Source organism: Eleutherodactylus coqui, chromosome 8 (genome assembly GCF_035609145.1).
Source record: "Eleutherodactylus coqui strain aEleCoq1 chromosome 8, aEleCoq1.hap1, whole genome shotgun sequence".
In the NCBI taxonomy this organism is placed as follows: Eukaryota; Metazoa; Chordata; class Amphibia; order Anura; family Eleutherodactylidae; genus Eleutherodactylus; species Eleutherodactylus coqui.
Genome location: NC_089844.1, coordinates 77,041,385 through 77,065,738, shown reverse-complemented (window position 1 = coordinate 77,065,738; position 24,354 = coordinate 77,041,385). Strand labels below are relative to the sequence as shown.

At 42.4% G+C, this 24,354-nt stretch overlaps 1 protein-coding gene across 1 annotated transcript in view; it reads left to right on the top strand.

Moving 5' to 3' along the window:
* MYO3B (myosin IIIB) overlaps nt 1-24,354 on the top strand; it is a 449,841-nt gene that overhangs the window by 246,035 nt on the left and 179,452 nt on the right. The window contains exons 13-21 of the mRNA XM_066575886.1: nt 728-930; nt 6,051-6,149; nt 6,251-6,365; nt 9,153-9,279; nt 12,950-13,160; nt 13,418-13,565; nt 16,051-16,204; nt 17,268-17,356; nt 19,180-19,309. Of these exons, the coding sequence (XP_066431983.1) occupies nt 728-930; nt 6,051-6,149; nt 6,251-6,365; nt 9,153-9,279; nt 12,950-13,160; nt 13,418-13,565; nt 16,051-16,204; nt 17,268-17,356; nt 19,180-19,309 (1,276 nt within the window). The remainder of the gene's footprint in view (nt 1-727; nt 931-6,050; nt 6,150-6,250; nt 6,366-9,152; nt 9,280-12,949; nt 13,161-13,417; nt 13,566-16,050; nt 16,205-17,267; nt 17,357-19,179; nt 19,310-24,354) is intronic.

Below are 24,354 nucleotides of genomic sequence, written 5' to 3'. Positions count from 1 at the left end.
TTTTGAACCTTTTTTTTTCACATGAATCACTTCTGCATGTCCTGGATAGTATTATTACCAAGTTTGTTTCAATTATACCCACTATATGTCTCTTGAACAGGGATACTTTAATTATGATCATACCGCATATATAAGGGGGGGGGGGGGGGCATGGTAGGAATACTTGATGGCCGAACAGCTATTCAAAGTGTATAGCCAGCTTTTTACTTTAGTACAATGTTGTTAAACTGGCCATATCATACAAGTTGTGCTTTGTTTAGTTTGCAGGATTGGCTGTATTGTGTAAGTATATGATTCCACATGACGGTTGCTACACGGCTATTGTGCTTTGGGGTTGCAGGGATGCAGCCAGAGAGCCCCACCGGTGATGCAGGTCCATGCGGCTCACTAATGAGTTAGTTGTTCACTAGCTGTAATTTCTTAATGGCTGCATAGTTTCAGGCAAACAATATGGCCATTAACACCTTACAGCTAGTGAACACTTAATTCACTAGGATGCCACACGGACCTGCGTCACCGGTGGCGGTTCTTGGCAGCATCGCTGCTGTAAAGCCCAGTCGTAGAGCAGCCGTGTGGTAACTGCTACATGGGACCATACCCTAAAGGAACAATGTCAACTACGCTGTTTCTTAATCAGAGGATACTCCTTTTTGGTTTTCTCTGGTCATTCTTTATTGTCACAAGAATTTTCCAAAGTCAACCCATTGTCCCACTATTTTATTCACAGGCTAATAATAGGGCACTGAGAGAAAAAATTCTACAAGTTAACCCTTTGGTTGAAGCCTTTGGAAATGCCTGCACTGTTATCAATGACAACTCTAGTCGCTTTGGAAAATATCTAGAAATGATGTTCACACCAACAGGGGCAGTCATGGGTGCGAAAATCTCCGAATACCTTTTGGAAAAATCACGTGTCATAAAACAGGCTGTGTAAGTACAATATCAAATGTGGTATTTCTTCAGAACCCCATTCCCATATTGATAATTGTGTGTTAAAAGGATTTTCCGGCCACATGATGTTTTTTTTCAAATCGGCAAATCATAAAAAATTTACTTATATAACTTATCTCTTCTTTCTGTATGTCTTAATCCCTGCACTGCATAGCTGAAAGTAGTGTACTTTTAAAGAGTAACTTACTTTATAGAAACTTTTGACATGTCATAGCAACATGCACATGTCAAAAGTTTTGATCAGTCATGGTCCGGGTGCTGAGACCCCTACAAATCACTGATATGAAGGGCAGATTGTGCTCACCCAAACTCTGTAACTCTTCGGCAGTCAATCTTTCCTTGTCAGCTCTTCTCGGTAGCTGAAGACAGATGTGTAGACTTCTGTGAGTCTGTCTTCAGCTACTGAGAAGAGCCGACAAAGAACACTGACAGCCAAAGGGACACAGTTCTTAAAAAGAGCGCATTCTGCCACTTCATTTCAGCTGAGACCCCCACTGATCAAAACTTTTGACATGTCCATCTAAAAAGTCAAAAAATTTTCTTTAAAGTGCATTACTCTTTAAGTTCTTTTTTTGCAAGAGGCAAACTTCCTCCCTTCTGTGTCGGCACATCAGAGGTGAACCAATTAAAGGAGTGTGATAAAGGAAGAAAAAAGCTATATATTCCAATGCTTAGAAGTGAAAGGGGTGTAAGATGTAAGATATGAGGTGGATTTGACACCAACTTACTTCACAAGGAGGTAGTAGATTGCACTTACCCCATTGAAACCCAGATAGGCACATCACATATGACTTCACCATTCATCAATGGACAGGTCACTCCAATGGAGCAGGAAATTCAAGATTTCATTATTCCAATGGCATGTGACACCATTATGGATGCGCTCACCTTAGCACTGTGCACTTTTGGCTATCATTCCTTGTCGACTCTTCTTGGCAGCTGAAGATGGACGCATAGAAATTTATACGACTGTCTTCAGCTGTTTAAAGAGCCGACATGGAACGATTGACTGCCAAAGAGTGGACATCTTGACACTGCAGAGGGTAGCAAGAGCAAATAGTGAGGGTGGGAGCAATACTGTGTAGCGAAAAATGATGGGATTTGTAAGTTTTTAGGGTGTGTCAGCCCAGGAGATGAAAGTTGAAGCACTTTTTTTTATATACAGACCATCAATAAACATCAAAACTGATTTGCAGCATGCCAGAAAGGAAGAGATTGCAACAGGATTTAAGACTTTTCTTTTGTAGGCCATCAGAAAATCACTTTATAACAGTACAGTAAAATCTAGTATTATAGAATATATTTAAGAGAGTCCAGAACCTCTATACACATCTGATCAATCTTCTGCATTAGCCTATATTAATGAAATATATGTGGTTCTTAAAGGGAATATGACAAAAGCACAACTCCTGTTCAGCTCCTGTTATGAATGTCATGGAGCAAGCTCTCCCATTTGAAACCCCCTTCTATGACCCAGAATGGGGAGCCGCTTAGTAAAGCATCTCTCTTTCTGGCATACCACCTGCCATCTTCATATTACAGGACAGCCATTAATGTGAATGGCCATCCTGTAATACTACAATTTCCCTGTAGCGGAAATGTGTGACTGGCCATGGCTTCCACTGGCAAAATCAGCTGATTGCAGAGGGTGCCGAGAGCAGGACCTGGGGCGATCATCTGTCCACCCCAAACCCTGCATTCTGGAAAGGGCTGTGCATTTGGGTACAACCTCCTCAAAGGAATTAATGACTGTATCGGCCATCACAGAGAAGGGGGTTTGCATAGTTATTGAAATGAGCTGAACAGATGTGGCGACCAAGCACAGACCTTAGAGGGGGAGACAGCAGGGAAACAAGATGGTAGTCAACGGTGGCTCTGCTGCTCCTCTCTGAAGGTAAAACACGGCCTGGCTCGGCTGCACACAGTGGTAAAATCAGGCAGTTCTTATAACCTGCTACCCGCGGAGTCGAGTAGAGTAAGATGTTAGTCTGTTGTGACGGTAGGGACCTGTTCCAGGCAGAAACAATAAATATAAAAAGTGGAGAACTCAACAATAATGAGTGTAGTCCTTGTCGCTGCAGCGAAATGTGTAGTACCTCAGTGCAGTGTATCAATGAAGGGAAGACACTTTAGGAAACAGACTGTAGCTGATGAAAACAGTTCAACCTTTTATTTGCAGGGAGAGAGGATACTTGACTTTGCATTTACATTCACTTGCAGTAACTGTTAAATCACATTGACTTGAGATATTTGATGACTTGGCATTGCATTAGTAGACATTGTATAGAAACACTTTATCAGGGGAAAGGGCTGTGGCAACATATTGCAGTACAACAATTCCAACTTTCATTCCTGGCTTGTTTGCAGACAAATCACTGACTTGCTGACTTGTTTCTTTCCTGTACTCCTCTTCTCTGTCTCTCCTCTGCTAAAACTCCAGTACCACTACTCTTGATAGGTACTCGCACTTAGATATTCTCCTTGGAACTCCATGACTAGTCTCTAGAACTAGACTACTTCTTAGAAACCTTGTGTAGATGTTCGCCTTGTAACTCCCTGGTCTCTATCTCTGGCTGTCTTCTCTCTGCTATCTCCAAGACTAGATTTCCTCCATGGCTGAGCTCCAGGACTAGACTGCCTAACCACACCCAAGTGCTAGCTTTCATACCTCCCCACTAACCAATCCTGGGCTAGAGGAAATTCTCTCTACCCAATCCCAGGGCTAGCTAGAGGTGATTAACAAGTATTAGAGCAGCTTAGGTTACATTCTGCAAAGTCATTCACAATATAGCTAGAGAGACACCAGACATTGATCTTTTGGTGACCTATCTAGGCCAATACACATAACCAGCCACAGTTTAACAGACATATACACATACACTTCACTTGAGGTAGCTAATAAAGTACTGTGGGGGGCCCTAATTTGGGCCACTACACAGAGAGCTATCTGCAATGATTTCACTGACTCTAAGAGTGGGAAGGAAGACTCCATACCACATCACCCAATGTCGAAACTGGACCAGAGGTGTAAGTGCTGACATTGCTGGACCAGGATTGAAATGGGTAAGTATTTTCCTTCCTGGATAACCCCTTAAATTTTATTGTGGCCATTGGAATTGGTTTAATCTGATTATGTGACCCTGGGATCAGAAAAGGCTGTGCACTCCTGGAATAGATTGAACTTCAGAAAAGCAGTTGCTCTTTCTGTTCTGTGTTGTACGGTAGCTATAACAAAATACGGTACATAACTGCTATTTTTAGTATTCTTAGCGCACTGTATGAAGTTGTGTAAATGATTTTTCTGGCAGCGGAATAATAATGTTGTAATAGAAAAGCTTAATGAACCACAACTAATGAAATAATGAGCCTGAAATAAAACAGTATCTAGGTTAATTTTGCATCATTTTAAAGTTTTACTGCAGCAACATAAAGTACAAGTTATTACACTGTTATGAATGTTATTAAAGTAGATTAGGAATGCTCAGTAGAGTACATTCAGTGATCACAAAAAATGTTCATTTTATGGAAATAAGCAGTCTAACAGTAGGCGGAGCAAGGGGTGCATGTCAGGCTGGGCTCCGCGCCTCTTAGGCACCAAATGTGCATTGGGGCCAAGAGACAGGACAAGAATTAGGCAAGTGAGGTGCTTTCCCAGGGTGCAATATTAAATTAACAATCAAGCTTTCAAGATGTATTCAATCATAAGTAGAGATCATTCATTGGTGAGTAATGTACTTGAACTTGGAAGACTGGCCTATAGCTTGGACAAAGGGGGCATTTTCCCCAGGGTTTCATTATTTTGTAAACTTCCAAATAAAAGTGTATTCAATCCCTCAGGCTGCCTGTCCACGGGCGTTAGTTCATTGCGTTACCCACGGCGATATGGAAAGCGCAGCCCCAACGTCCATGAGCGGAGAAGCATAGCGATTCTCTGCTCGTGGGATTCAAATCGCGGCATACCACAATTCTCTGTGGTGAGCCTATCTGTCAGATAGGCTCACCGCAAAGACCTGACAGCTCGCCCTCCTCCTGCCCCGCAGCGGAATATCGCTAGCGATATTCCGTCACGGCCATGGACAGGGGGCCTAAGTCACTTTTAGCAGGCACAAAAAATCTACATGAACATAAATGTTACCTCCAACCTGGACATATTTCTTATGTCCTAAAAGGATGAATACAAGCACAAAGTATAACCATGGATAACACAAATATATATAAGGAAACATCAAACAGGGAAATGGGGAATCTGACCCTAAACCCTTTGATACAAAGAAACCCTACCTAAAAGCGGAGTACTCACTCTGATGAGGACAACCCCACATCAGGAGCCTGGGGCATCCCTGACTTTCTCTAGGTCGTAACATGAAATAGTAGCAAAGATTAGATGACACGCAAGTGTAAAAACCACAGATAAACAGGAAAGGTTACTAAATCCCAGATAATAAATAAATCTCCATACAGAATTATGTTCAACTGAGATGCAGGATTAGACAAGGAGGCGGGGCCATGACCAGAAATACTTTTAGCTGTAAAGTATAACAGACAACCTCTGTGAGGATTGAAAGGAATCGTAAAAATTTGTGGACATGGAGGGACAATTGACATGAAATGGTATTCAAGTAAGTAGTTTAACCTGGTTCGTCTTTATTAAAAGTTTAAAAAAAACAACAACTAATATTTAACGCGTTTCGGGGATGCAGCCCCTTCCTCAGAAATGACTGTAAGGGGGCGTGGGATATAGCAGAGATTTCTCCACTGTTCTCCAGAATGGTAGCGAGGATAGCAGAAACCAACAGAGATCAGATTAATGAAAGAAATCAATGGCAGTGAAGACGCCTCTGAAACTTCCTGCTCTGACCCTAACGGAGACATGTGCCCTGGCTACACTGACAGCAGGCCAGATGATCAGCTGATCGCCGGGGTTCCCAAATGGGCGGATCCCTGACAATCAGCTATTGATGACCTATCCTGAGGATTGGTTATCATTAGTATTTTCCCGGAATACCCCTTTCATCCACTTGATAGCTGCTAGGTTCTATGTTTGGTCCTTTAACTTGTTCATTTCGACATTTATAGTTTATGTTTTCCATTTTCTCCAGGGGTGAGAAGAATTTTCATATTTTTTATTATATATATGCTGGTCTTTATCACCATAAAAAGCTTTCCGAATACAGTCTCCCGGAGAACAAGCCTCCAAGGTAAAAACCATTTGCTACGTATTCTGCTTTTCTTACAGTTAATGTCTGTTTATTTGCTACCTTTATTGCTAATCCTTTTATTTTCCTTTTATCACTAATAGATACATTGACAATGAAACAGGTTCAGTCATGCAAGATATTATCTCCAAGGAATCCTATAGAAGACAATTTGCTGCAATTCAACATTGTTTTAGGATTATAGGATTTAGCAATGATGTGAGTATAGCGGGGTTCGAAGAGGACATTTTACACCCATTTACCTTGTTCTCACTTGGTATTATATAAAAATGTTACAAAAAATAGAATATTTTTTTTTTATTTTTGTTTTGTGATTTTTCTGGTAAAATTATAAGAATATTGTAATATGGCATTGCTAAGAATAGGAAAGCTATTTATTGTATATCTATAAATGCAGCCATCCAGCAACTTAAAGGGGCTTCCAAGATTACAAAAACAGGATTTTACGAGCCACTCTTGCCCATGCCTTGTGTCTAGTATCACAACAGCTACTTCAGAGCTAAGTTAATAAGGCTGAGCTGCAATCCATTATATGTAATCTCTGACAACCCCTTTAAGTAGATAGTTGTCAGTGGATCCCTCCAATTTTGGTAATATTCATTGATAATCTGATGTCCTTAGGATTAGGACTGGTGTTGAAGGGAAATGTGGATCAGATAGGTTGGCTTACAATGCACTGATGAAGGCAGGTAGGAGAGGAAGGAGGATGCAACCGCAATACCTTCGGTGAAATTGATAAGAGGTATAGGGGAGGGGAGTAGCAGGGCGATACATCTGATTGGTCAGATCACACAGCATTGGTTTTTACGTCATAGTAGGAAGAGCTTGCCCACTCGGCAAGCTCGGAGAAGGAAAATGAACAGTTATGGACACCAGAAGGGGGACATAGAAAGACCTAAATACTGTATTTTAATTGTATAGAGCATTTCAGGTTACATTACATCTGATATAACACCTATATTGGTAAAAATGGGTACACTTTAAAGGGGCTCTCTGTGACTAAAATATTCAGGATGGGGCATCAGGATAGGTCACTGATATCAAATCGGTGGAGGTCTGACTCCCAGTAACTCCACTGTCCAGCTCTTTAAAGGAGCCATATTGTGACCTCTTCTCTAGTTTGTGACGTCACGCCTATTGATCACATGGTGTGTGTATTGTTTAGCCTCATTTAAAATGGTTGTGCCAAGTTTTAAAGTTATCCCCTATCCACAGGATAGGGGATAACCTTATGATCAGTGTGGGTTCTACCAGTGGGGTCTCCACCGATTCCAAGAATGGGGTCCAGTTGGTCCCCAAGTGAGTGGAGTGAAGGTTGCACAGGTGCAATGCTGCTTCATTCACTTCAGTTGCACCACCGGAAGTTGTCAAAACGCTTGAACTGGGTAATCTTCTGTGCTGTCATTCACTTCAATGACCGAGATTCAAACACCCTGGCAATTACCAAGTTCAAACACCTTGGCAATTTCCGGCACTGCCAGTGAAGTAAATGGATCAATGGCATGCCTGTATAACTTTGGTCACTTAGGGACTGACCAGATCCCCCATTCTCAGGATTGGTGAGGTCTTCAGTAGTTGGACTTACATTAATCATAAAGTTACCCTGTATCCTGTGAATAGGAGATAACTTTATAACTTGGCAAACCCCTTTAAGTGATTGAGCTTGAGCTGTAGTATCGGGCACTGCTCCTATTAAATAAATGGTGCTATTCCTGGTATACAGTGATGAGGCCGGGGCACTCGCCTGAATGCTGAAGTCTCTTTAAACAGATCCAGCAGTTGGACCGCCACCGATCTGATATGGTGTTACCATGAGGCCGGTCAGGGACCACAGGTGGCAGTGTCGCGGTTCGTCACGGCGTTCTGGGATGGTGTTACGCCCACGTTCGGGTCAGCGAGCGGCAGCGCCGTGCTCTAGTGCGGGCGCGGCATGAGGCGCTCGCATGCCTGCTATAAGAGGCGTGCGCGCTCTACCTCTGTGAGTTATAGTGGCTGGCTGGGAGCTTTGGTCGGCTGGGAGCTTTGGTCAGCCGGCTTGATTGGTGTCCGCCCAAGGAGCAGAGACTCCTGAATATAGTCTGGCAGCTGCTAATAGCAGTTGCCAGTTATTGCTTCCGTTCCCTGTGTGTCTGACTTCGGTCCTGCTCCAGTGAAAGTTACCTTGTCTCGATCCAGCTCTGCCTGTGTTCTGTAGCTTTCCTGTCATGTTGGTTTATTCTATCTGCCTAGCCTGTCAGTACTAGTAAGTTGTCATCTGCATAGGTACGGCGGTCCTTCCTGTCCTGCCACTAGGCAGTGTAGGGTCAGTGTTGGTGGCCTGGACCTGTCCACCTTTGGGGCTACCTCCAGGAAGAGACATTGGTGTGGGTGAGGGTCAGGGAGTCCCGCGCCGTGCGTACCTGTGCACACTACTAGCACTGCAACATATGGATGATGGGTCATCAATATTTTAGTTCTGGAAATCTCCTTTATGATCTAGAAGGCATCTGTTCTGGTGATCGGTGGAAGTTACTTTGAAGCATAACTTGTAATATCCTGAATTTATTGCAACATTTATTGACTGCAAAATCACACATATCACCAGATGTAAGAGTCATTGGCATATTTTTTGCTAATTGGGCAGCATGCCTCTATGTACATCCATCTGTAGCCTGGGTAGGTAATTTGGACATATTATGAGCAGGCCTACATCAAAAGCTATTTTGGGTATTCAATGTCTTTTTAATGTAATTTGGTGCTTATCTGTTGGAAAACATGTACAGAGAATTGTTACTTTCTACAATGGAGAGCACATTTGTATGAGTGCTTTACTACGTACCATTGAAAGTTATTCCAAGGATCCTATTAAGTATTCTGTGCAATGTGTTTGCTTGACACTGAACAATTATCCTTGGGATGCAGTTCATCAGGTGTACGATATTTGTCTTTTCACTGTTCATTTGTAGAATTAATGTCTGTCATGTTTCCTTCACCTTTAATTAACAGGAAGTCCATTCAGTGTATAGAATTCTGGCTGGAATACTGAACACAGGGAACATCGAGTTTACTGCCATATCTTCTAAACACCAAACGGACAAAAGCGAAGTTCCTAATGGAGAAGCCTTAGAAAACGGTATAATAAAACATCTCATGGGATGTGCATATGGCAGATACTACATCAACAAAATACTCTCATGACATGCATGACTGGTGGGATATCAATACAAGTGTATTACCATGTAAATCTGGAGGCCATAGCAAAGCGTTCCCTCTACTCAATGCAAATATACAGTTTGCTGTCGTAGGCCTCTATCTGAATACCTTAATGGTGCAACATTTTTTGTTTGTGCAAACCCCATGGAGTGCCATCTTTGCATGTTTTAGGCTGCTGTAAGCATTGACCTAATATTTACCTAAGCCCTAATTTTTATGTCCTAAAAATATATAATATTGCTCCAATTGGCAAAGCAGGGGCATTTCTAGAATTTCAAGAGAGCAAGAAAAATAGATAGAGTTAAGGCTCATTTACACGCAAAGACAATCTTTCAAATGACTTCAAGATTGACCATTCTAGCGATTATTTTGCATAAAGTACTAATAGGCACTAATGCCCATTAGCACTTTATCAGCTTCATTTGCATGTAAATGAGCCTCCAGCAGTTGTTTTCAAATCCCAGCATTTGGTCTGGACTTTGCACTCATCTTGTCTTGACATGGGCTGTCGCCGGCTGTCAGCTGAATGCAATGTAATCAGCTGCTCCTGTGGACAACACAGCGTGTTGTCCCTGCTATCTCTCCGGCTAAAGGATATATTGTATGCTTACTTAAAAATCATCACTCAGCCAAGATGAAAGCGTTTAAACGCAATGATTATGGCTTAAAAGCAATCATTTGAACAAATTTTGAGTGATAATCGTTGTGTGTAAATGGGGATTTAGGTTCTACTCTAAAGGTGGATTTGCACACAAAGATAATTGCTCAAAAGATGGCTTTTGAGCGATCATTTTTGCATAAACTACTACTTCGTACTAATGCCAATTAGTACCAATTAGTAGCGTGTGAGCTGCCAGGAGCTACATTCTCAGACCAGACCACCCGATGTTCTTGGAATAAATTCCTTCTGTTCTGCCACGGGGCTGACCGCTGAGACAATGTAATCAGCGCTCCCTGGGCAGAACACAGTGTGTGGTCCTTCTTATCAGTTGTTTTGCCAAACAATGGATTTCATGCCAAACTGAAATTCATCGTTCAGCAGAAAACTGAAAGATGGGCACATTTACAACCAATGATTATCGCTCAAAAGATGGCTTTTCATCTAATTTTGAGCGATAATCGTTGTGTCTAAATGGGCCTTAATAGATAAAAAAAATGCTCAGTCCTTTTACATCTACACTTTATCAGGGGTCATTATCTCCTAATTTACACAATCTTTAAGGAAACCTGTCTGGACATTTGAGCCTCATAAACTACATTATGGGGCTCTAAGGTGAGGAAACAGGAGTTCTGGGAAACAGTCTCTCATACTGACGTTCCAGCACCAGGCCCCTCAAGACATCGGTGCATGCACATGGCATAACTCTTTTGAGATGGCTGTGTGTGTGCACTTCCCCATGGGGTACTTCACATGTAAAATAATGTGGATTTTGGTGTGGATCTACCGCCGATTTCACCCTTTCAATAGAAGAAGTAAAGGTTACTGCAGATTCGCACAAAAGTCTGCACCAATGGTGTGAATTTTGAAGCGTTATTGAAGTGGAAATGATGCAGGTTTACCTCTGCGGAAAATCGACACAATTTTCCGCTATGTGTGAACGTACCCGTAGAGATGAATGAGAGAACACGTGCACACAACTGTCTGAAAAGAGTCAAGCTGTGTGTGTGCATCTGATTTGGTGAGGAGAAGTGCCACAGCTGGATCCAGCAAGGCTGCTGATGATGTCAGGACCGGTGGAGCTGGAGTTGGCTGAGGTGAGTAACAGATTTAGAGTAAAGCTGGCTCTACATGTAATATAGTTGTTGGCCAAACTAGCTTCCCCAACTGCTGCATAAACATGCATGCTTATCCCAGCTTCCATGTTTATTCCAATAAGGAGATGGAAATAAGGCAATGGAAGATTAGTATGCCTAATTCTTCCCCCCCCCATAGCATTTGCTGCCAGTAGACAGTCAAACTATCCCCAAACACATTTAAAATGTTGGCGATCCTGATAGCTAGTTCTTCATGGCATGCCTTAGAGTTGATCTCTTCCGGTTTAAATAGTCTTCAAGTTCAGTTTGGGCGTTATGTGTATTAGGCCGGTCACACACAGCATATTGTCATTGCTCAGCGATTTGCATCGGGCCACTCACACCTGCCATTTTTTTGTGCGCATATTGCTCACGGGAAAAAAAATCGCTGCATTTTCCATCTTGCTGTGTATTCCGCATGCGTTCACGCCAAGATAGTGCATGGGAATTGGTGATATGTAGCAAGTACGCATGTTATTGTGCAGCTACTTATAGCCATGTAAACCTGGCCTAAGCTGTCAGTGTGAAATAAAGCTCTTTATATCAAATCACTTGGTCTGTGCCTTGTGTATAAAATCACTGAGGTGAGAGAAAAAACAAAGACATTATTCACTGAAAAGGAAGCCAATAATGCAACATCTGATAGACTGCAGGCCAGGCACAAAAGATAGAATGCAGAGAGCCATACGATAATTTGGAGGAGCTACTTATCCAATGCAGACTAATAGTGCAGCCATTCACTCAACCCAGCCCAGAATGGGGAGGAGTGACTGCAAACAAACAGCTGTAACAGCTGTGGCAGAGAAGAACGATGTTTGCCCATTGAATTCAATGGAGCCGGCAATACAGCCGGCTCCATTGAAAGCAATGGGCTGCCGGCGAGCGCAGGATGAATTGTCGGGAAGGGCTTAAATATATAAGCCCTTCCCTGCAATGCATCCAGAAATGTGCAAAAATAAAAAAATATATATATACTCACCTTGTCCCGGCAGATGGATTTCAGCGCGGCCGGCCTGCAGTGGGTGTGAAGGGGGTGTGAGTCAGACCTGCCCCTGATTGGCTCAGCGCAGGGACCAATCAGAGGCAGCACTCACTCACCCATTCATGAATTCATGAATGGGTGTGAGTGAGACCTGCCTCTGATTGGCTCAGCGCTGAGCCAATCAGGGGCAGGTCTGACTCACACCCCCTTCACACCCACTGCAGGCTGGCCGCGCTGAACTCCGTCTGCCGGGACAAGGTGAGTATATATATATATATATATTTTTTTTTTTTACACATTTCTGGATGAATTGCAGGGAAGGACTTATATATTTAAGCCCTTCCCGACAATTCATCCTGTGCTCGCCCGCAGCGCATTGCTTTTAATGGAGCCGGCTGTATTGCCGGCTCCATTGAATGCAATGCGCTGGACAGCTCCGGCCCGTTTCTAATGAAACGCGGCTAGGAGCAGATTTTCGGGCGATTTTTGGGCCCCGGTCACGCGATTTGCGGATGCGCATCCGTCATGCGATCCACAAATCGCGCGAAAAAACACCCATGTGACTAAGGCCTTAGTCTGCATTGCACAGGTAGCTCCTTCATATCATAGTATGGCTCTCTGCATTCTACTAGGGTCTACAGCGATTGTGCCTGGCCTGCAGTCTATCAGGTGTTGCATTACTGGCTTCCTTTTCAGTGAATAGTGCTTTTGTATAAGTACATATTCTTAGTTACATAGAAATTACTTTTTCTTTGTAATGATATTTATGTTCTTCTTTCTTTGCTATAATACTACATTGACATATTCTTTTTAGCTGCTGCCCTGCTTAGCATTGGTGCCGAAGAGCTGCAAGAGGCCCTCACCTCGCACTGCGTAGTAACAAGAGGCGAGACGATTATCCGCACCAACACTGTGGATAAAGCAGTTGATGTCCGAGATGCCATGTCTAAAGCTTTGTATGGAAGGCTTTTCAGCTGGATTGTGAACCGCATTAACACTCTTCTCCAGCCCGACAAAAATATATGGCAAGTGACTTGGGTCAATATGGGATCTCCATACCTGAAAAGTTTATTGATCTAGGGACTTAGGCTGACTTTTTTTTCTTAGGTTTCTACTAATTACATTAAATCATGCAAGTCTAATTATGATCAAGAAAAAATATGTGATAATTCTACGGAATATGCAAATCCCAGGCAGGTTGAAGTTATTATCCTAAGCCTAAGATTAACATTAAATCAAATCATCTGTAATAAATGGTCTCTCCTTTTTTGTTTCTCTCTAGCAATGCCGAGAGTGGTATGAACGTGGGCATTCTGGATATTTTTGGATTTGAGAACTTCAAACGAAATTCTTTTGAACAGCTTTGCATTAACATTGCCAATGAGCAGATCCAGTTTTATTTTAATCAGCATATATTTGCTTTGGAACAGGTAAATTGGCAACTTTTCTCGACACATTTTATATATATATATATATATATATACACACAATTTGTCCCCTTCAAGATATCACTACTTATTGCATATGGAATTATTTCTGATTTTTAACGAAGTGTAACTTGAGTGACCATATAGTATATTTTATTACTAGAGATGAGCGAGCATACTCGCTAAGGACAATTGCTCGATCGAGCATTGTCATTAGCGAGTATCTCCCCGCTCAGGAGAAAAGATTCGGCTGCCGGCGCGGGTGACAGGTGAGTTGCGGCAGTCAGCAGGGGGGAGCGGGGGGGGGGGGGGGGAGAGGGAGAAAGAGATCTCCCCTAGTTCCTCCCCGCTCTCCCCCGCAGCTTCTTGCCCGCCGCCGGCAGCCGAATCTTTGCTCCCGAGCGGGCAGGTACTCGCTAAGGGCAATGCTCGATCGAGCAATTACCCTTAGTGAGTATGCTCGCTCATCACTATTTATTACCTATGCAAAAAGTAACTGTTCCATATTGTTGGTTTTATAGAAAATGCAACCCAAGAAGCTAATTCGGACTTCTGTGCTTCCTATTTTATGATTACTGTGTTTGTAATTTCAAAATATATCTACCGGTATATATAAAACACAGAAATGTATGCCCTTTATACCTGAATGTTTGCATCCAAATAATACTTCCACACAATACCGCCCAAATAATACCACCATAAAAAATCTAAATACAACCTCCATATATTATCCAAATAATACTACCACATAGTGCCCATATAAAGCTGCCACATAATTATGTTATAATGTCAGTTACACACTAGATGGTAGAATTTGACTATACCTATAGTAGTTGCTTTTCCAAGCAACTCAACCAAATCAACCTAACACTTGCAGAGAAGTGCTCCTGTTGGTACCTAGCACAAGTATGGCAGTGTGCACATGCCGAAGCCGTGATACCTAACCCTAGCTCTATCACTCCCTAAGGCCTTCCCTAATTTATTCCTAACACTGACCCTAACACCAGGCACCAATGTCCCTGAGTAACCATCGAATATCCCTAAACCCTATCTGAGACACTATCCTTGACAATGAAAGGGAATCAAGGCCCAGAGACAAGAAAACTAAATAACACTAGAAGCAAGACTAGGCAGATACAGACAGGAAAAGGCAAACAAACTACAGAGTTAAGACCCATTTAGACACAACGATTATTGCTCAAAATTCACTCAAAAGCCGTCTTTTGAGCGATAATCGTTGTGTGTAACTGCACTTACATTGTGCAGTTTTTGTTATCCTGTCGCTCATTGTCGTCTTTCAGCGATGAGTCTTATCAGGGGGTTCACAGCCGGATACTGCTGATACTATTGTTTCAGCTGTATCACGCTCCCTGATAACAGGCTGGGTATGGAGAACAGAGCGGTCCAGCTCTGTTCTTCATACCCGTCACAGAGCGCTCGGCTCGGAGCGGGCGAACAGCTGTATGTAGAAGACAAGCGGGACACCCTGCTTGTCTTCTGCATCCTCTGCTCCAAGCACTCCGCTGTATAAAAGCCGGGCGCTCGGAGCGGGGAACAGCTGGATGTAGAAGACAAGCGGGGACACCCCGCTTGTCTTCTACATCCTCCGCTGGCAGGGCAAAGTGATCGCTCATCTTGAGCGATCATTTTGCGCTGTAAATGACACAACGATGATCACTCAAAAGTCGCTCGAGCAACATCTTTTGAGTGATTATCGTTGTGTCTAAATGGGCCTTTAGAAGCAAGGAATGGACTAGAAAACCATTAAGGGCAAACTATACTGATAAGAGACAAAGCTAGGCGAGAAACAAAACACTAGACGCATACAAAAAAATCGCAAGACTAGACTAAGAACGTGGATAAACAAGGAAACTATGATTTAAATGCACATGGTATACACTATAAATGACAACACAGTGCCCAACCCAGGAATATGTATAAAGAGAATATAAAAATAATATAAAAAAAGGCTAATCAATTAGGAACTCCTCTCCAACCACTACTGAGCTGCAGCAGTGTGGTCAGCCGACCCACTCTGTGGACAATGCATAGCAGCTGCCCAGACAAGGCATGAGATGATGATATTTGCAGTGCTATGAGATGTTGGGTATTTCTCACATGAGTTGTTGTTCCCCGCTTGTAATTTTGCAAGGGTGATTTAACACTCTTCAGAATGAACTTTGTTAGGATTTAAGGGACACTGTGTTATTCCAAATCTACATCATTGTCTATATATCTGCACTTGTAACCACCAGTAATTAAGCTCATTAGGATGTGAACATTGATGTGGATGATGATATGGATTGACACAATGTCCCTATAACAAGTTTTGTCATTGTTAGCACACAAGCAGAAGGTGTACTCACAAGAAAATTGGAGTAGTGTGACTGCAGACCGCAGGCCTGGAACCTGAAACTTCACACTGCAAAGAAGAAATAAGCAAAATCACATTTTTATAAAGTTAAATGAGTCACATTTTTCTCAACAGATGGAATATCAGAGTGAAGGAATAGATGCTGCACTGGTGAAGTATGAGGACAACCGACCGCTATTAGATACCTTTCTTCAGAAACCGATGGGGCTTTTGTCTCTGCTAGACGAAGAAAGTCGATTCCCACAAGCGACCGACCAGACTTTAGTTGGTATATGAATGATTGCTTGTAAATAGCAGTTTTTTAGCCTGCAGCCACAAAAGCATATATTAAAATTAATGCAATACATCTTTACTAATACTGTGTGCCAACTGGGTTTCTTTAATGAGAAACTATACTCACCAAGAGCTCTGTTTAAAACCTCTCACCTAGTCATCGAGCACCCTGGTTTGCACTCACAAGGGGAAGAAACTTAAAACAGCTACCTATACTAGGATGACTCGTTCTTCTAGAGCAGTTTCTGGCTTGGCTAAAATCTAGAGTCATGTTTCAAGCCTCTTCTATGGGGTTAGATATTGACTTTCTGGGTAGTTACCTCCAATTAGTGGCACTACAAAGACAGTTTTCTTCCTTCTGGAGGCGAGCTAATTTACATACTTTTTCCCATGGAGCACTGCCTGTAGGACTTCATACCAGCTAGTTCTCTTCAAGGAGAAGGTCAAAGGCCTCTCAAAAAGTGCCCTGCCCTGTAGTGATGAGAGGGAAACCGCTGCCTACAGATGAGTGTCTCTTACATTTGCCTTGGCTAAAAAATCTAATCAACTTTCAAGTGTCAAACATGAACTTACAAACTTACATGGTACCACTAGCAAGACCGTTTTCTTCTTTCTGGAGGAGAGGAAATTCACAATAATAAGCATTTAGAAAGACAATGACATTGGGGAGATGACATTCTACCAGGTCCAATGCTGCCCAGCTGTAAAGCCTTGCAAAATTGTATGTTGTTCAGCCAACTGTACCAGCATTACCCATTATTCATGGTTGTCCTATTGCTACATGGCATTCCAGCTGAGACATTAGATCTTACCAGTTTACAGATATGTGTAGTTCAATGCTTTTACTGTGGATACCAATATGATGCAATGCTGAGATGCAGCTGATGTACAAAAAGTAGCCATGTAATATTTAATAACATGTAATATCACTGCTGTCTTTGACATACACCATCCAATCTCAGCTGCCCTAAAACATGAAATTGTATATTTTGGTACTGAACATGTAAGAAACCGCTTACGTTGATAGACAAAATAATGTACATTTTGTGTCTTTACAGATAAATTTGAAGATAATCTTAGATGTAAATACTTTTGGAGGCCAAAATGTGTGGAGCTTTGCTTTGGCATTCAGCATTATGCCGGAAAGGTGAACAAATTACATTATTCCTTTTGAAATCTCTGGGGATTTGACCTGCATAGAAGAGAACGGGCCCCATAGCAATGACAAAACTGGCTTTTCATTATAGAGGTAGATTGTGATAACTAGAAAAGAAGTATCTAGTGTTTTGTTTCTTTCTTCGCCATACCCTTTCCATGCTCCTTGGCACCATGGCCAACCTTAGCTGCGTGCAACTTGTGCCATCGCACAAGACGCTGGCCACCAGCTTCTAGGTGGAGCACCAGGGGAATACAGACTGGGGGCAATAAATCCCCTTAGGTCTGCCTAGCCATATGATCTTCTTACTCTGTGTGACAGCGTCTTGGGTATGTTACATAAATCATTCTCCTTTTGGCTCTTTCTCCCCTCTGATGTTCCAAGGTGTCGCTTTCAGCGAAACAATGTCCCCGCAACACAATCGCTTACTTCTGCTACTATATTTATGTTATGAGCCTGGTTCTGGTATTATATCTATGCACTGAGCTTGGTTTGTGTTATATTTATGTACTGAGTGTCAGGCAGAGAGATGTGAATCTACCTTGCAAGACACTGATTTGGCTATGGGCTTGCCTGACCCCTCCAAGTGGGATACCGTCATTGCTGCGGGGGTCTCCAAGCGGTTACACACACAGTCCCAGTAATGTGGCTGCTGATGCTGTACTGAGCTGAGGCACGGTACCTGCAGGTCTCAACAATAGCATACTGGAGGGACAGGCTTGGGTCAAGTAGCACAGGTGCGTAAATGAGATTCAGGCTGTCGGTCAGAGAAGCAGCAGACAAAAGCAGAGTCCAAGATACAGAGCCATGGTCAGGGAGGGGAGAACTCCAGTCAATAAACAGACAAGGGTCAGAATCAGGAATACACACAAATTGAGGCTCTGTTACAATAGCTAATAAGACCAATTGCTTAGGCATCCACCCTAGGGTGTGGATGCCTAATATAGAACACACCAGCTCGTGATTGGTAGGGAATGGAATTAGTGCATTGGCCCTTTAAAAGAGAGGGAGCAGAGACTTGAGAGTAACCAGAGCATAGGAGTGCTGTGAACAATGTGACAGCTTCCAACTGCAACCCCATGAGCAGGTGAGCAGGGGCGACGTGCCATGACACTGAGCTTGCTTCTGGTGCTGCATTTAGGTTATGAGCTTGGTTCTGGTGCTGTATTTTTGTTGGTTCTGGTACAGTATTTATTCACTGAGCTGTTCTGGTGCGGCTATGCTGCGAACTTGCTGCTTTCTGAACAATAGAATGCAAGCAGACTGCCTATCAGTGCAATATATATCATTTTTTATCTTAGGAAGGGGAAATTGGGGGGAATGAGGAGCAAAAGAAAATTCCGCACAGGGTGCCATAGAATCTAACACTGCACTGCTTGGTATAACGCACAATGCACTTTTCCTGTAGAAGGGCGTCCTTGACAGGTATTTGGCACCCAATGGCATAGGTGATGGAACCCACCACGGCTAGACCCCTCTTTTCACAAAACCCACACCAGCTGTAGTAGCTGTTTCTACAATGTGTTTGCTCTGGGAATACTGTATATAACTGTGTAGTTTATACACAAAGCTTTACTGAGGATTAAACAATAGCATGAATACAATTGGCTTGCTTTAAGGTTCAACCAGAAAGAAGGGCCTTGAGCTATGTCAATACATGGGTTTTTACAAGTGGTAACACACATGTGGACTTTATGTTCCTATTGAAAACTTTAATAATAAAACTCCATTTTATATGAACTTTAACAATGTATCCTTTGTTTTAAGTGACAAGTTTTCTTACTAAAACCCATTCTCATGTGACTGGTTTGCAGGTCCTCTATAATGCTTGTGGCTTTCTGGAGAAGAACAGAGATACCCTGCCAGCTGACATTGTTGTCCTGCTGAGGACATCGGAAAATAAACTTCTTCAGCAGCTGTTCTCAAGTCCATTGACCAAAACAGGTATTCATAGTAATTGGGGCAGAGGTTCTATGACTGCGGCAGGCGAAAACCCAGTTCTAAGCAAATACTTGAGCATGAGAGCAAAATTTCGACCTTATTACTGTCTGCCACAGGCTTTGATTCTAATTACAGGCTTAGTAGACTTTACTGTAATACAACTCTGCGGAGGAGGGCAACAAGATGTCATGATCTGAAAAGTTACTGAACTTACAGTTGATACTGTAGTAGAGATGATGATATGACAGCAGAGTAACACCTTCCCCCTTTTCTCTGAACCCTTTCCCTTAAGAAAGTGTTCACGTAGTGTTAATGTACGCGCTATGTGACGGGGGTTCCGTGACAGCTGCTGAAAGCAGCGCAGTGATGGGACCCCGAGATGGAAACAAATTGGGCCATTCGCTTCTATTGTGATACCTCTTTGGTGTCCGTTTTACAAGGTTCACATTTGTTTCCATTCTATTCGGAGTACAGAATAGCGCAGTCAATGATGGTATTCTGTACTTGAAATAAACGTCGAAAGTAGCGTCGTTATTGGACAGTTGAACAAGTGAAGAACATTCTATGCAAACAGTTAAGTATGTTGGAGGTTCCATTATGGTCTGGGGATGTTTTACATTGGTTCTTACGATATGGATGTTCCACGATTGGACTGGCTGCACAGAGTCCTGACCTGAACCTACTGAGCATCTTCGGGATGAACTGGAGTGTCGTGTCAGGAAATATGAACAGCGTCCATCATCTTTGAGAGAACTCAACAGATGTATCAGATATTAGTAGATAGAATACTATGGAGAGTATCTACTGTCATTAGGGCCAAAGGAGCCCCACTAAGTGTTAACATTAGGAAACCAGAACTACTTTTGATTCTTGTTCAGGTGTCCAATTACTTTTGGTAGGATAGTGTATTAGTAGACGTCAGCAGAGTACAGCGAGGTAAATGGAGGATGAAGTCACACTCGCATGAGCTTAATTACATGAGTCTGCTGCCTGCTGTGTATTGCGTCTTTCAGGAGTACGGACTCACACACGACCGTCTTACAGCTCCATTTTGAATGGGACAAAACAGGGTTGCCATAGATGTGTATGATCCCTCTTCTATACAGCCATATGCCCCATTTCTTCGGGAGGAAAGTGAGTTTTTTTCTGATGGATTTGTAGGAATTTATCAGAAAAAAGTTGCTTGTTACATCGGATTCTGTATGTATGGATTGCTTCTAAGGGAAAAAATATCCATAGAGACCGCACCAAATATAGCCTGCACAGTAACACATGGAGGCCACTATGCAGAAGCCCCAACAGAGACACAAGATCAGGGAGACGAGACTTATTTATCCAGTTGTACATTATTAGTGAAACTCCAGGAGACTTAAAGGGAACCGGTCATCACTTTTGTGTGCATAAACCCCGCTATACCAGTAAAATAATTTTGGTAAACATTTTGATCAGCTCATACCTTAAAAAATATAGTACAAACTTTTCCAGTGTCTATATAAGTTCACGGTGAGTGGTGCGCTGGGCGGGCCAGAACTTCTCTTGTGGGATTTCCGGACAGTTTCTCCCAACACCCATCTTCTCTGGCACTGTGCTGTGGATAACATAGGAAACGGCACAAGAGCAATTGAACTTTGCATGTGCCGCTAATCCAACTCTTCCTCATCCTACGTCATCACATCACAGTGACATAGTCCAGCCAGGAGAGACAGTCCAACCGGCCCACCAGAGATCCTCCGACCTGCCCACCAGACCACTTGCTGTGAATTTGCATGCGTCACAGAAAAAGTTTTGATTATTTTTTTCAATATATGAGTTGATCAAAACATTTACCAAAATACGGTAAGTTTTGTAAAGTTCTGCACTTCATTATTTTATGTGAGTTTTATGCACACAAAAGTGATGCCAGGTTCCCTTTGAGGTCCACTTTTGTCAGTTCTGCTATTTTCTCCTGGAATTACTGCATAAATTAATGGCTGACAAACCGACACTTTAAAAATCTATAAAAATAAATCAAATGATGACAACATATTAACCAAAACCTTAAAGTTCTTGAATTCTATTTCATTATCGTTTTCAGAACATGGCTAATAGCATCCAGAAGATATAGAGTCAGGTCCATGCTTCTGTCTTACTTTTATAGCTGGAATACACTATGCGAAATACAAATAACTTAGCAACTTAAATTGCTGCTGTGAGTTGATTCCTGTAGGTGGCGATATTGTTCTCTTAGCCAATTGTAAATGTTGCGTGTTTGGAATACAATTCCGTTTTGCAAATCGCCTTTTGATACATTTTTTTACACTATGTAACCAAAAATTTTCACCTGGAATGTAATAGACCTATTACACAATTAATAGTATGTATTTATGGACTGTATGTGTATTCATTGTATGTACATACATGTATTTTGCACACTAGCAAAAGATTGGCTTGTGCACGATACCACTATGAGCAATAACTACCTGATTTCTGGTTATATTTCAGCCTATTGGTTTGATTAAAGAGGCGGAGCTGTGACTACTCTCATTTACATTCACGAGTAGCTGCCCCGTTTCAGTAGATGAAAAAATATATTTGCTATACGCTACAATCACTGTGTTGTATAACATATATACCATATAAAATTGGAATATGTCCATGCAAAGATTTCTTAAGTAGGTAGTATGAAAATAATGGGAGGAACCTTCCAACACTGAGATAGTACTTTCTGCTAGTCTAAAGGAAGAAATGTAAAGATTTTCCCACTTTGGTCAATCCCCTAATAAGGCGTCTGGGGGTGATGAAAGGTTGTTGCCTGCAAAAGCAAGTAGTAGTTAGCTGTCTGACCAACCTGGGATAGATATTCATTGATTTAGTTCGCATACACCATTTTCACTGCAGTGTTTGGGGTGGATAGGGTCAGATATTATCATAGCAGTGTGACCGATGCAATCAACTTATTTAATCATTTCTGTCACAGTCGTCGGCTTCTCCTGCTTCCCTCATCCGGCAGTCACAGTCTCTGACTTTCTATAGCTGTCAGCCACAGCTAACCCCATACCATCTGCTTTGTCAAGGCTGCTGTCACTACTGCTCGTAAGTTACGCACTCCCAAGCAGGAGTAGCTTGTACACTCAGCTTTTTCCATCTCTGGCCAATCCTGACAGCTCCCTGATCACTTACAGGGGTTTTCCCGTCACGAGAAATCTATTTCAATGTGTTTGAAATTGCAAAACAATGTATTCGCCCATAAGATGTTTATTTCCAAAATGCTCTGTTCTCCAGATATTGATTCCTCTGGCTTCTTGCCAGGGAATCATCCCACCTCTTCTATGGATAGGAGAGGCGGGCGTTTGTGCACTTCTTTCATCTAAATCTAGTGGTTAAGATCTCAGGAGTGCATGTGCACTTGCTTTCAGCCCGGCCACCTGCTATTGTTGTGCTCTGCTATTTCTTCCTATAGAAGAGGTGGTATGTTTCCCTGTGAACAACCAGAGAACAGCGGAATCAATATCTACAATATCTGGAGAATGGAGCATTTGGGAAATAAAGGTCTTATGGGTGACTGCATTGTTTTGTGATTTCAGACACATTGAAATAGTATCCATTCCCAAGATAGGAATACCCCTTTAAGGCAACCTCCCCAACTGCCAAGTGCCTGAGCAATTGTGCTTGTATAGTTCTGCAAAAGTGCTATCATATTCTGATTGACTCCTGGTTTGATCTGTGCCTGATTCACCCAGATGTTTTTGCTCCTGTCCTGACCGTGGCTTCTACTCTGATCACGTTATAGCTATTTGCTACTTGCCATGATCCTCTGCCTGTCTTTCCATTCCGCAATAGCTCCACTTCTCCTGACTTCAGCTTTGTTCATCGACTACATCTATGCCTGCTTCTCAAGCGCCGCACTACCGCATTCCTGACCTGTCTGCATCAGCTGCCACTGAACCGAGATTACTCTTGGGGTTATGGTCTGGGGAACCCTTTAGTGAAGACCAGATCCCAGTTGGAGGGCTTAAAGGGTAAAAACTAGGTATTGCCCTCAGGAATAGCCCTACGCCAAATTGGTCAGTAGCATAGTGGGGCTGTTCTGCCAGTTTCCTCATCAATACACCAACAATTGTTAAATATGGACACCAGTTTTACCAAATTTAAAATTCACTGAATTTTCAAAGGTATTGGCTAAATGTAGAGTCCCAGTCTATAGGCCTATACAGTAGTGATAATGAACATGTCCACGTGATTACTGGCTATAAATTAACCCTGTGTAGTTGGATCCTGCAGTTATACTCCTTTCTATCCGTCTCCAACTTCTTTCTATCTTTCCAAATGTGATATAAATTTGTCGGCCAACGGTTCACTGACTATTGGTGGTTGATAGATTGTCACCCTACGTCTGGGCAAAAATAGACTTGTTTGTTCTCTATCCAATCCTATTATTCGTTTCACTTCTCTGTAACAATTGCATGCATGTCAGAGACAAGCTAAATGTGTCAGTAGGGGCAATGGCCACAAGGGATTTTATACTTGATCACTGTCAGATTAGTGCAGAGATTCTGAGTAGTTACAGATCCTGCAGTAGCCAAGCATAGAGGGATGAGGCATCTGATAAGAGGGAAACAAGCAAATAGTCTTAAATAAAGTCTATTACGAAGTTTATTATATTTGCAAACCTTATTGGGTTACTGGAAATAATGATAAATGATAGGTGTGCTTTAAGGAATTTGGAGGTCTTGCCTGGGATTTTCACATCTGTCCAGCATATCATCACTTGTAGAAACATATCTGAAAGCATAAAAAATAGACAAATGAGACCTTATTTATCTAAACTTTTAAGGAGTTGTACCAAGATTACAAGTTATCCCCTGTCTACAGGATAGGGAATAACTTGCTGATTGGTGGAGGTCTCACCGCTGAGATTCCTGCCGTTATCGAGAATGGAATCCCCACAGTGACGTCAGAGTGAACAGAGTGATGGCTGAGCATGCGTGATCGGCGCTCCATTCATTTCAATGAGGCTGTCAGAAATCCTTGAGCGCATGCCGCTTTAGTATCCCTGCAGTCCCATTAAA